Here is a 14,447-nt window from a genome sequence, read left to right on the forward strand (position 1 = left end):
CCAAGTGAAAAAATTATCTTTACGTTCACACTGTCCCTGTCCCTGAAAGAGGACCTTTTTTGGTCCACTAAAGTAGGAATGTGGTCTCAGACCTCTTTGTGTTCATACTTTATAGAACAGTCCAGTTCAGTGTTTGATGGCTTGACCCTGTGGACTTCAATATTTGATCTCATTCACTTACGTTGTATGTGCCTCACTAACCAAGATATATGTTTGTAAAGATTATAATTATTTTGTAAAATGACACTGCTACAAATGCTGTTTAATTAGCATAACTTGGTTGTTTATCTTTTGCACAAAAATAGAAATTTTGTTGCAATACTACATCCATATACATCCACGCATTATATCACACATCCGCCTGTGTAAATAACATTTATTTTGAATAGTTTTCCTTGAATCATGTTTTTTATTACAGAAGGCAATGATATCATCAGCATAGAAAAACAAAAAGGACAACTACAATAAAAGAAAGATGCAAATGAAATGAAATGAAACTGCTTTCAATTTTCCATGTGGAAAAGTAAGTAATTTACATAAATGGGTGATCAAACATTACCATTCTGAATTGATAAAATGCAGAACTTGAAACAACTGTGATATAAGTTTGTAGTTATGATTGCAAAACAACAAAAAGTCACATCAAATTTAGTGAGATTCTAGTAATTATGAATAAAAGCAACTACATCTTTCAACACATTTCACTGTAAAGAACAAGATGATTGAGATCGAGGTCTGGGTCTGCTATTAATTGCTTGAATCTGCTGTATGTGTTGCTGCCTCAGCACTTCCATGTTCTGTTCATTTATTCGCTGCTGATCTGCTATCATTTGTCCATACTTTCTTGACATTGACTCCTCTACATCTGCATTCTTTCTCTTCAACTCGTCTATCTCCCAGGACATCATGTTAGCTTTCTCCTGAAAGCCATTCTCCATCAGGGCAGCCTGCTCCCTCAGCTTACTGTCCATTGCATACTTGGTCACCTGTTGTTGGCGCGACATCTCCTCTTCCATGCTTTGTGTGACCTGTCTCACCCTCTGTTCATTATTCTGTTGTTCAGTCTTCATCTTCTCCTCCAGTTGACGCTGTTTCTGTTCCTGGGCTTTATTTGCCTGTTCCAGAAGGACTGCCCTCTCTCTCTCCTCTGGTCAGCCAAAAAGGAAGTGGTTGAAGGAAATATAAGATGGAGAAGAGACAAGAGTCCAATGAAGGAGACAAATCTAACATAGATTTATGTCTAACTCTACGGTGTAATTAATGCATTATCACATGATTAATTTAGTCCAGTTTAACACTTTAAAAATATTTAATGAAATTAACACAGCATCCATTTTCTGTCATCCTTTGGCTAGTGTTACATTAAATGATCACGCTCTTATTCATGCAAATATCCATTCAAGCGCGACAAGGCAAACAAGAATGCGCTGTCTGTGAATGTCATGTCTGTGTGACACACTATGCACAGAAAAATGTGCACCAGTATCAAGTTCTCTTTCGTGCTTGAATAAACAATAACACACAGAATTACGCCAGAATGCCCGTTTTGTCGACTATCCTCATAAGAGCAGTCTTAAATTAAGTTAAATAACTTCTTAAACAAACTTAAAGACTTGAAAATGAGAAAATGAGATGCGCGTCAGATCCGCATCATGTTCAGCAGCGGCAGTATAGCGGCATAGTGCGTGTCCTGCATGCCTGTCCACTACACCCCTGGGCATCATTCTCATCCCCTTTATATAGCAAGCTGTTTTTCCTTAAAAGAGCATATTTTATTAAAAAAAACAATGTCTATTATATGGAAAACACGCTTTTACCACAAATTCTTCTTTCATTTTCAGTTATTTTATCATCAGCTTGCTTAATGGCTGTGGTCACTGCAGCCTTTTCCTGTAGAAACCTCTCCAACACCTCAGCAATCTATGAGGACATACAAGGAAAGACTAAGCATGATGTTAAAAAATATTAAGAACTGAAGTGCTATCACTTCACATTCAAAATATATACCATAATATTGTTATTGTATAATTATGGCTTTGCTGCATTTTAACAATAAATAATATTGGAAATATTATTGTCATAATTATAGCATTGTTCTATATAATGAAACATTTATAACCTTGACTTCTTTGCAGGCCAGTGTATTGTATTGATTCACAATGTCCTCCAGGTCCTGACAGAAGAGATTGTAACCACCAGGTTTGGCATAAAATCCTTGATTGATTCTTTCTGTCATTGGGTCAGAGAGAACTGACATAAGACTTTCACATTTTGCCTCTGAAGCCTTCTCATTGTCCCAGAGATACTCATCAAACTGACGACTGATGGCTTCCTAAAACAGCACACAGAAAAACAGGAAGGATGCTTAATGCTCATTGTTTGAGTTCTTTTGCACATTTTCTAACAGTGGCCTCCTACCAGTAGTGGAGGCTACCATCCCAACAACTGGGAACAAGCAGGGATTCAGTGTCTTACCTAAGGGCACTTGACATATAGCCAGGATGCACGAGCGTTTGAACCAGGACACTTTTGATTCTTAGTGAATTTCTCTACCTCCTGAGCCACTATTTTCCAGGTAAAACTGATTTTAGCCTAAATAATATTTTGGTGTTTTCACAACTCTTCCACTGGAAGTTATAAATGGTGGTGCCTTCATAGGTGCAGCAGGAGCAACCACAGGAGTATTTTAATGTTCAGTTTCTGCACTAGGAGGGCCTGAATCCTTGCACCATGTAAGATCTTGTTTCAGTTTTATTCAGCACCACAACTGGTGTTTTCTAGCCTTTCTCACTGTCCAACTTTTCCCCAGGTTGGAGTTCTGATAAAACATGAGCAGAGTGTCTCAGATCATAGAAGAACTTTTAGGATTCCTTTGCGCCTTATCCTTCCACACCACTGCTTTGTAATCAATGGGTTCAAGTTGGTGTTTTTCCTTAACCCTCTGGAGTCTGAGGCTGATTTGGGGCTTGGAGAAGTTTTGACATGCCCTGACATTTGTGCTTTTTTCAGTTGTTCATAAACATATAAATGACAAAAGTGTCATTGGACTGTATTCAGCACAAACTAGGCTACAATAATATGTGAGGAACATGTATGTACATGTTTGTATTTTTGAAGGAATAATGTTTATGCGTGGTTATTGAAAAAAACAAAAACTTAATTCACTGAAATAAGGCCATAAAAGTATATTAAATATGTGTTCACAAGACTTCTGGGTATTGGAGGTTGTAGACTAGAGTTTTTGCTTCAGAATTATGTAAAAATTATGCTGCCTACTCCTTCATATAAAACAATATATTGATTTAGTTTTTGTAAGACACTTTTTGTCAAGAAACACAGTATGCGTGGAGGCATGAATCATCATGAATAATGGGTCATTTACACATGAGAAGACAAAAGAATCACATAATAATGACCTGAAATGACTTGCATATTAATGAGGCCTTTCATTCAGGTGGGCTGTGAAAAAATCCCTCTGTAATAATGTCTCAGCTCATCATAAACAGCAATACTGTGAAATATTATTACAATTTAAAATAATGGTATTCTATTATATTCTTTAAAATATAATGTATTTCTGTGATGCAAAGTGTCTGAACAACTATGTTACCTCTATGGCATTTCATATAGGCTTTTAGCTTAAAAGCATGCACATTTGGAGAAATATTGATGGATTCTTATATGTTTATGTCAATTTTCTATACTGAGGAGTAATATTTATTCAGTATTTATTGTCATCACTATGAGTGCTGGATACTGTGTTTTCAATTTATACTTGCAGCCGGAGGGCGCTCTGTACACCTTTAGGCCACAAATTCATATAAAGAAAAGGAACCAGGAACTAACGGCATGTCTTCTAGAGATCGCTAACCACGGCTTTAACATCCAAATAAACACTTTTCAAGACAATAAATACACGATTGAGACGATGTATATATGTATTGACTGAATTTGCCTCTGAATAGCGCTGGCTCCGTGGGCGTGGCCGCATTAGCGGATAATGAGCTGAATCCCATTTTCATACAGATTACATAAACAAAGAATGTTTGTTTTCGATTTGACTTGCACGATTTAAAACCTGACATTTCAATGTTTCTTTAGACATAAGTGTAATTTTTTTTGTGATTAGTATTCATAAGTTACAGTTCATTTTCTGAGAACTATCAGATTGGACTTCGTTCAGAGGGAGACGAGAGATCACACATCATGTTAGTTTTCTTTTATTTGTGTATTTGAGTGTACACAAATGTAACGAATGTAGCGGTTCGTACAGTTATTCATTAATTTATGGATGAAATATGAATATAATAATTCATAAGGTTATGAATAAATTATGATTCATATATCAACCCAACGGGGAATTAAACATATATTGTGAATCAATTACAACGAATTATAATCAATTACATATATGATTAGTTCTGGTTTAATAATTATCTAGAGAAACTGTTCGTTTGTCCAGCAAACTAAGTCCCTCACAGAATATTATAAACAGAGTTATTTTCTGGCCATGAAAATAACTAAAGCATAAAGCGATCGAAAAACGTTAAAGTGACTTGGTCTTCAGTTGAAAGAACAACAGAACAATCGAGCATGAATTATGTGTTTAATATATGCAGCTACGGCTACCGAGATTATACGTCAAAAATATATACAGAAGTATACACATATATACACGAGTGAGAATGAAGAAAAGACATGGAAAGAAAGATGATCAAAGGATGGCAAATTACACAGTTAACGTAAACCCTTTTGAGAGAGAGAGAGCCAGCACAGAAATCAGTTTAGACAAATTCAGATAAATGATAATACTTGCTTATTGGTTCAAGTCCGTGTGTAGCAGTTTCAATGCGCCTGGCTGGGTTGGTCCTTTCAGAGAGGGTTTCTCCGGCGGGGTTTTCAAAAGAGGTTTAAGCTTAAGTAACTTAGCCGAAGAGAGAGAGAGAGTCTAAAGAAGTGGTCCTCCTGAACTGCGCGAGTGGTTGGGAAGCGCGGTCACCTGAGGCGTCCGTGCACGAGGTGCTCGTGAGTCAGTCGGGAGACAAAGGAGAAGAAGAAGAGCAGCGCGAAGAGACAAGAGAGTGAGCGAAGGTGTGTGTCGTTGTCTTTATGGAAACCCAAGCTAACACACCTCCTGAATTGTAGCAGCCAATAGAGGCGCAGCACTATTTGGCGGGCAAAGTTGCTTTGTTTGGTCTCCTAGCTGAATTTGCATACTTAATGGCTATCAGATCGGATTTCGAGATGGGGTGTGTTCTTCACAGGATCATTAAACACATAGAAAAATGCATTTGTCCGTTTTGTGACATGTCTCAATGAATAGCTCAAGTCCGGAGCTTTGAAACGAGATCAAACTCGATAGGTCAGAAAGGCATAGAAACCAAGTTATGGTTTACAGACAAAATGATATCGTTAAAATGCACACTAGCACAAATACACTCATTTAAACACTAGGAAACATGCATAGGCTCTAAAATATATCATATATATATTCCAGCATAGTGGTAGTTCACATATACAGTTAAAAATGTATGATTGTGTGTTTCTGTATGTGCCTGTGTGTGTGCTTTTGTGTGTTCCTGTGTGTGTGGGGTGTTGGAATGTGGATCTGGACAGTCTCTGGGGGGTGCGCCTTTTGAAGTCACCAAAGAGAGGAAGTTGGACTTTACTGTTTACCATCGCAGGTCCACAAAAGTGTCAAGTGGGCTCATCTTATGGCAGACTATTCGGAGCCGAGATGGTTTTACAACCCAGTCCAGCATGCTAAAAGCGTTCTGAACATTCCCAAGTTTATTGATTATCCTGATACGTGTGCATATGCTACACAAATAAAAGAAGACATTCTATAGTTTCAATTGATATATTACTTATGTCTCTATGACAAGAAATGACAAAGTATTTTAAGTCTGTTTTGCTGGAATTTGAAAAAAATCCTGCAAAACGGGCCGGAGCGTTTTCAGACCTCAGGGAGTTAAGCATTAGCAGGTTGGTTCTGATTTGTCAACCTGATATTATCTGGGCTGGGCTGGGCTTTGCCCGGTAGTACATCAGTGCCATCTGAGGGTCAGGTAGGCTGAGAATCCGTTTTGCAGTTTGAACTGCTTTCTCTGCAGCTCCATTGGCTTGGGGGAAATGAGGACTTGAGGTTGCGTGGTGAAAATCGTACCCTGTACAGAACTGCTGAAATTCAGCAGAGATTAACTAGATACAAGCTCCCTGGGAATTCTCCATCTTACAAACATACACTTCAGTCTGCTGATAACTTGAAACCTGGATGGTGTCTGAATGTGGGCTATTTTTGATGTCATTCAAGTAGTAGTCTACAACTATCAAGTAAGTTTCACCATTCAACTCGCATAAATCTGCTGCAATTTTGCACTAGGTTCTTTCATTTGCGTGGGTTTGTGGGCCCTACAAAAGGTGTACATTGAGACACTCCTGTTAATGTCATTACCTATTGCAGGCCGCTAAACTGACATCTTTGCCCTCTGACGGCACTTGGAGAGACCTTGATGGCCTTCATGACATAACACCTCCTCCCTCATCGAGGAATGACAATCCTATCCTCGTACAAAGTACATTGACAACAGACAAGGAAGCCTTAGCAGTATGATAGTCACTCAGCTGGAAGGGTATATGCTTTGGCCAACCCTTGCTGGGAAAGCTTGTCACTGCCTGGAGAACTGCATCTTCCTCTGTGGCCTCTCTAATGACACCAAGCTTTGATTGTGACACCTCTTTAGAAGTGATGACTGCTTCAACATATGCCTTTGCCTCATCATCCATCTCTGAGCAGCAATGCTCTCTCAGAGGATTCTGAGAAAGTGTGTCTGCCACCACCAAACATTTACCAGGGAAATGCACTGATTTCACATTGAAGAGCATAAGGCACATTAGTAACTGCTGACATCGTAATAGGGCACGATCAATATCATAGGAGTTAATGAGTGGGACCAAACGTTTGTGGTCTGTTTGCAGGCAAAATTCATCCAAGCATTGAAGGTAGCAGGTGAACCGCTATCATGCCCACACACCTGCCAGGCACTCCTTTTTAATTTGGGAGTATCTGCACTCTGCTTCAATCAAGGTTCTGGAACCGAATGCGACTGCAAGTACTGCATCACCATGAACTTGGAGCAAGGCAGCTCCTAACCCAAAACTACTGGCATCTGCACTGACTATAGTGGGTTTCGCAGGATCGTAATATGCGAGAGCGGGAGCTGTGGCTAACTTGCACTTTACTTTGCTCAGAGACTGCTCGTGGACTGTCCAAAGCCAGACTGCATCCTTCTTCAGCAAAGCTGTGTCTGGCTGGAGCTTCCGTGTAAAGCTCTTTTGCCTAAATAATTAATCATTCTCAGAATTTGCCTAAGCGCTGTCAAATTAGTGGGACTAGGCATATCAGTGATTGCTTAACCTTGGTTGCATCAGGCTTGATTTGGTCCTGACCGATTGTGTGGCCAAAATACTGCAGCACAGATTTGTTAAAGTGACATTTATCATGGTTCAGGTCTCAGACCTCACTCTCTAATAGTTCTCAGAACAGCCTCAAGATTCTCGTCATGCTTGTTTTGGTCATCCATGTCATCCATGACAACTACAGTGCCTTTGTGTCCAGTTAGAAGTGTACTCATTTCTTTTTGGAAAATTTTGGGTGCTGAAGTAACCCCAAATGGTAGTCTATTAAAACAGAACTGTCCTACTGGAGTTATGAATGTGGTCAACTTCACACAGCTTGGGTCCAAAGGGATTTGCCAAAACCCTGAGGATGTGTTCAGAGTAGAAAACACATAGTCTCCTGAGAGTTTGGGGGCAATATCTTCTAATGTTGGGAGAATAAACCACTCACATTTTACAGCCATATTCAAATGAGGTCAACACAAATCCTGAAAGAACCATTTTTTTTTTTACTAAGGTCACCATTGGGCACACCATTCCATTGGTTCAGTGACTTCCCTAAGGACTGCATGTGCTTAAGCTCATTTTCTACCTTAGAAAACAGGGGAAAGGGAATTCTACGAGGTCTGGCCAGACTATAAGGAGTGGCATCTGACTTAAGTTCAACTTTCACTGGTTCACATTTAAGCAAGCCAATGTCTCAATAGATATCATCATAGTCTGTAATTTCATCCACTCTCTGTACTAGGCCCATCTTACAAGCAGTGGTTCGACAGAGCAAATTCTTAGCAAATGGCCCATCTACAACAAAACAATTTTCCCTTTACTTTGAGTATTTGTTAGGAATTTTTTCCCATTCAGCTCACTTTTAACCCAGGACTTCTCACGTTTATACTGCTTTTGTCCATGGGGGGGCACCCTTGTAAGATCTCATATGTATAGTGAGACATGATGGTGATGTCAGCCCCAGTATGAATTTTGAACTTGAGTGATTTGCCCTGTATAGGCAGAGTAATGCACCACCTGTCCTCAGACTCATTCATTACAGACCCGAGGAAAAATGTATCACGTGTCTCAGTGTCACACTACCAGCTCTTCGTTTTACATGCAGTGGCAAAATGTCTCAGTTTATTGCATCTCCTGCATCGCTTATTATGTGCGGGGCAATTATTCTCTCTGTATGTGCGATTACAGTGCACGCTGTCTATGGCTCCTTTCCTCTTACCACCATTCATATCGCGCTCAATTGAGCAGCTGTTCCCACGCTCGCACATTGGGTCTTAATGAGCTCAGACAGTTGTGCGATCTGTCCAAAGTCAGTTCAGGTTCCATTTGTAACCTTAGACAAATGTCACGATCAATGTCTGAAATGTTTCTATGACAACTTTATCCCTTAAGGCTGATTTATACTTCTGCGTCGGACCTACGCCGGAGCCTCATTAAATGGTTTTATTGCACACCTTCCAGCCAATCAGAATGAAGTATTCAAACAAACCATGGTATAATTTGGTATGGAAACTTCCACCTACCTCTAAAGATGTCAAGTACTTCCCATCATGGTCCCTGAAGGAGCGTTTTATGAATGTTTGTGTTGCCATGAGGCTGAAACTCTTGTGTTCAGAGGTGATTTCATTCAGTTCCAGGGGAAAGGAGTTCTTGAGCTTCTCCATTCCACTCTGGTAAACCTCAAGCCCCTCCTGCAATGCAGCTTCATTCTCAATCATTGACATGGCGATCACAGCATTCTCCAGACACGGCACAGCCCCACTGGAGATGGTGTCCACGTACATTTTCACAAGATGACCCAAAACTTTAGTAAGGTAGAGGAATCAAAAACAAGGAATTAAAAAAGGAAAAAATAAAATTATGCTGGCTGCTTACAGAGTGACAAATGGCTGGTGATCTGGTTAACATAGTGGCTTCGTTCCTGAAGCTGTTTTATATTTTTCAAGCATCATGTCATGAAGATGTTTGTGAATAAAATGTACAAAAACAGGAAACACTGCCCACCATAAAACAAAACTCACAGTCCAAAACATTAAGAGGCTTACTGATTTACCTCTGCCGGTGACTGTGTGTCCATCTTTCAGATTTTTCACTTGGCTCTGGTCAAAGATAAACTGGCAGAAACGATCAGTGACCTCAAAGAATTTTTTTGAAATCTCAGCAGGGTCCAGAGTCTCCAGATAAGAGACATTGTCTGGATGAGTTGGGAATGGGAAGGTGAAACATTTCCGTGATGGGAAATATTTACGAATGCACTCTCTTGGAAGGTTGTATTTATTCACATGACTTGAGTTACCTTCAAGAGAACAACACAAAGATTTCCTTCAGTCAAATGATACACACAGTGTACAAAATTAAATGTTTAAAATAAAAGAAACTATAAGTATCAAATTGATCTTAATGATAAATGACCTTAGGTATCACTGTAGGTAAACACAGGAAGCTAAAAATCAGTTATTGGACCTGGCTAGGTTTTGCTTGCTCACGGAAAGATTAAGCAAATATCCATAATCAAGCTGCACAATGTGATAAAGCAGTTAATTAAATAAAGGTTCAGGCTTTAAATATTACCTAATTTTAGCCTCAGAGCAAACTCTAGATATTCATCCTCTGTTACGTCTTGGCCATTGATGTTTAGCTGCAGAGTGAAGTCCCTCACAGCCCAGATGAATTTGGGGAAGAACTTCACAAACTCTGAATCATCTACAACTTCATCAGGTGATTTGATCTTGATGTACTCTGTTAACTCAGTGACATATCTGTTTAGTGTGAGTTAAAGAACAAATGTAGATTCACCATGAGACAGGGACCATATATAAAATCAGTAATATTGAAAAAGAACAGAGTTGTTGTTTAACAAACGTAAATAACGGCCAATATATATATATATATGAAGGCCATAATGACATTGAGTCTTTGTAATTTAAATGCATGAAAAACTTTTTGAAATATAATCTGCAAGCTCTAAAAGTAAACAAACATAGAGGAATTGTGACTACACTTGTTGCTTAATCCCGGCAACATAGTATGCGGCAGATGCATGGTCATTATTATCAAACTCATATATTTATGTATTAGTGCTGTCAAAATTAGTGCGTTAGCACATGCAAATATTTCATAGAGACATCAGCAGTATTAATATCTGTGATACTGGCCTTCGTTCATAAAAAAGATCCCATTTAACAAATATTTAAAATATTCTGTCTATAAGTTGTATATTATTTTGGAGAGTAACTGTGAAATTATTACAGTATAAAAATATTTAAAACACCAATGTTTTTAATCAATTGACAGCACTGCTATGTTTTCTTGTTAATTTTACAAAAAATACTTAAAGTTGAATTTACTTAAAATATGCACGCACCATTTTTGCATCACGCTTTTTAAGTAAATTCAACACATGATTTTTTATCAGTGAAGAATATTTCTATAGTGACAATGAAATTCAAATTATGATCAGAAGGATACTGTAGTTCCTCTATGGCCTTGTTGTCAATAGTTCCTCGGCTGTTCAGCACTAAAGTGCTACTCAGAAGGACGGCCAGAGAGAAGATCTTGGTGTCATGCTTTGAATCCCCCTAAGGATATAGGATATTGATTTGACATGAGACCACAACCCATAATAGAAGACACACAATTGCCTGAGATTTTATTGAATGGTGCTCTTAAAAATGATCTGTGAATGTGAGATCGGTGTACAATATGATATTTAAGATTCTGAACATTCCTGAAGATTGATTTTCATGTTGGTTTTATCACTAATATCATACACCACAGTTCATTTCCATCTGAACTGTGGATAGAGAGTTGCTCCTGCATCTTTTTCTGTATACAGACTTTCTCTTTTTTCTTCCCCCAGTTAAATAGTTGAACTATAACTAAAGTCATCACTACATTCATTCACACAATACCCAGCATTGGCTCTGACTCCTGTTCAAACAGAGGCATTCTGGGATTGTTTGTAATGTTAATAGTTTGTGGTCCTGGGATCAAATTTTGTAGCATTCCAGGCCAAACTTGCATTGACACAGAAGACACTCCAGAAATGTATGGAATCAAAGTTCTGTCTGAATGGATAAAAAAATAGATAGACAGACAGATACTATATGATGAAACTAGTTGGGCAGTCACCTTGTCCACGTCTCCGAGTCCCTCAGTGTCCAGCAGCACCAGAGTGGTTCCTGCTTTAGTGGGGTGATCCACACACCACATCCAGATGCCCTTCGTCTTGGACTCGATGGTGCTGCCCAATGCAAACCCTGAAAATGGCACACAAACAATGGCTTGCATATAAGGCTGGACGATTAATCAAAAAGTAATCAAAACCGAAATTTAGAACATTTTTCAGGTATCTGAAAGTATTAACAAGTTTTTTAATCCAGTTAATACTTTCCCCTTAAAAACATACTACCACATGTAGTCACGTGACTCCGCCCTGTCCAGTCAGCGGCATGGAAGCAACATGGAGGCAAACGGTGAGCCAACACACACAGATGGCGCATGAGTGGTGAGCCCTGAAGTGAGATCACTTTTACTTGTGTCTTCACTAAACTTTGTCAAGTGTATGTGTTTTAAGGCTTGCCAGTTTGGACCAAAGACGGGATGCTGGAGTGGGGCAGAATATTTTTTGTTGTTGTTGTTAGGTGTATTGTACTGTACAGTAGATTAAGGAATAAATAAAATGTGCAAATGTATACATTTGTGTCTTTTCTTGTGCTGATCAGGTAAAAATATTTTTAAGGGGGAGAACCAAGAAACATAACTTATTACCATTTTTTGTAGTATTGTTTTGAATTTATCTCACCAGTGTGCAAGACTATGTTGTAGTGTGTGTGTGTGTTTTAGGGCTTTGTGTGTCATGTCTGAGGGCAAAGTTTGGTTTTTCACCTAGATTGAATGGTTTTGAGTGGAGAGTTTCATTTTGACCTGAAAATAGGAAGTTTGGGGAATTGGGTGAGAAGTTATGGATTTGCGTTTAGAGTTTCGAGAAAAGGAGGCATAATTTCAAGAAATGTGTTTAAAATGTTAAATTAATCAAGATTGTGATTTTAGGTCATAATCGTCCATCCCTACTTGTATGCATGTAACTAAATGATGTTTCTCTTAAAGGTGCCCTAGAACTCTATTTCACAAGATGTAATATAAGTCTAAGGTGTCCCCAGAATGTGTCTGTGAAGTTTCAGCTCAAAATACCCGATATATTTTTTATTATACAATGTTTTAACTGCCTATTTTGGGGCGTAATTAAAAATGCACCGATTCAGTGCATGGGCAATTCTAGGGCACCTTTAAGCTTTTGAATGGTATCAGCACTGCCTGTGTATTTCTAACCTGTTTGTTGTCCTGCGAGGCGATTCATCAGGAAGGACTTCCCGGTGCGGTAGAGACCCACCACGGCCACCACCACCACTGGCTGCTGGATCTGCTGCAGGATCTGTAGAGCTGACTGCTGCACACACAGCTTCCCATCTGACCCCGTGTCAATCAAGCATACTGGTTTGTCCATGATCACTGGAGAATACAGCTGTCAAACAGATACACACGTTTAAAATCCTTTAAGTAACTGCAGTGTACTAGAGGTAAAAAGTTAAGATGGGTTGAGAAATATTCCAGTAATTCTATAGTACACAATAGAGTAATTCTGCACTGAGCAGCTTTTCCTTTTTCTGTTTTGGGAAACTTTCTGTAAAAGTGTTTCTCATGTCTTCTTACACACATACAAATGTGGATAGAGAAACAGACAAAAGCAGTAGAATATACTGACTTATACACACAAACATTCCAATAAAACCCACATCATTTATCCACACTCACATAATGCACATACACACATTCACCACAAATTACACAAAAACACTGATTGAGATATAAAATGTTGTATGTTTTATTTGTGTTCATCTACCATATTAGCCCAAATTCAAACTCCTCTGGTCTAAAAACTCTCTGGGTTTAGCTGATGAAGAAGATCATTTTAAGCTTTAACAAGACATGGCCATAAACTTTATCACAACATGTCAGGGTGTAGAGATCACTCATACCCACTCTTACACATACACACACACATCTGGTTTGCTATCCTTGTGGGGACTTTCCATAGAAGTAATGATTTTTATATTGTACAAACGGTATATTATATCCCCTTACAGTAACCCTACCCCTAAACCCACCCATCACATTAAAATAAAATAAATAAAAATAAATATTCTGTTTGATTAATAAGCTTGTTTCCTCATTTCCTCAATTTAGGTCCCCACAGTGACATGAGTCCATATGAGTCTGCGTGCATTCAAGTGCCCACCGGGATAGAAAAACATGTACACACACAAATACATTTATATGTGGCTTATAGTGACTCTTTATGTGTAATAGCTTTTAACCTGAGCAAATATTTTCTATTCACTAACCAAAACCCCATGGATGAAGGAACGTCACTTACCCTTTTGCTTTACTTAACTTCAGTAGCTTGATCTGAGTTGTATACATGTTGTAGTTGTCATTATATCTGTATATCTTAGACACACCTTTAGTCCAGCCTCTTAAGGCTAATTAGTCAAAAGTAAGTTAGGGGATGTCCCTGTTCTCTCAGTATCTTTGTGGTTATTTTTGTGGCTGACTTACATCCACTTTTATTGGCAAAAGCCATGTGCAGTTTAACTCTTGGTTACTTTCACTTTCAAAATGAGCAACTGCCAGCATATACAAGAAACGTGGAGTCTTCCCAGAATGTCCAACCACATTGTCAATCACTATGTTTACATGTGTATATATGCAATTATTTTTAATAATCAAAGTAAGGTCTTAATCGCAGTAAGACATACAGTAAGACTCAAGTTGACACAGTGTTCATTATTCTGATTATTCTCTAATAAGTATAGTTATACCAAACTCCGAGGCATACAGTATGCATGTTACCTGCCATTGTTTTAATCTACTCACATCAAATTCAAAATACTTTTTTATGGACGAACTGGATATTTTTCAGCACTGTGATGAACATCACAATGCCGGGTTTGTCTACCCTTGTGTTCTTCGTCTGGATGAAG

At 38.7% G+C, this 14,447-nt stretch overlaps 1 protein-coding gene across 1 annotated transcript; it reads right to left on the reverse strand.

Annotated features, from left to right (window-relative positions):
• Positions 1 to 371: 371 nt before the first annotated feature.
• On the reverse strand, positions 372 to 12,877 carry LOC137024661 (guanylate-binding protein 4-like). Its single transcript, XM_067392458.1, has 9 exons — positions 12,736 to 12,877; positions 11,536 to 11,663; positions 10,873 to 10,982; positions 9,976 to 10,163; positions 9,458 to 9,700; positions 8,928 to 9,208; positions 2,120 to 2,332; positions 1,818 to 1,920; positions 372 to 1,147 (listed from the first exon to the last, which is right to left on the reverse strand). Exons 1-9 carry the CDS (start codon positions 12,761 to 12,763, stop codon positions 702 to 704), a joined length of 1,740 nt encoding a protein of 579 aa, XP_067248559.1. The 5' UTR covers positions 12,764 to 12,877; the 3' UTR covers positions 372 to 701.
• Between the last annotated feature and the right edge of the window lie 1,570 nt (positions 12,878 to 14,447).

Source organism: Chanodichthys erythropterus, chromosome 8, assembly GCF_024489055.1.
Source record: "Chanodichthys erythropterus isolate Z2021 chromosome 8, ASM2448905v1, whole genome shotgun sequence".
NCBI lineage: Eukaryota > Metazoa > Chordata > Actinopteri > Cypriniformes > Xenocyprididae > Chanodichthys > Chanodichthys erythropterus.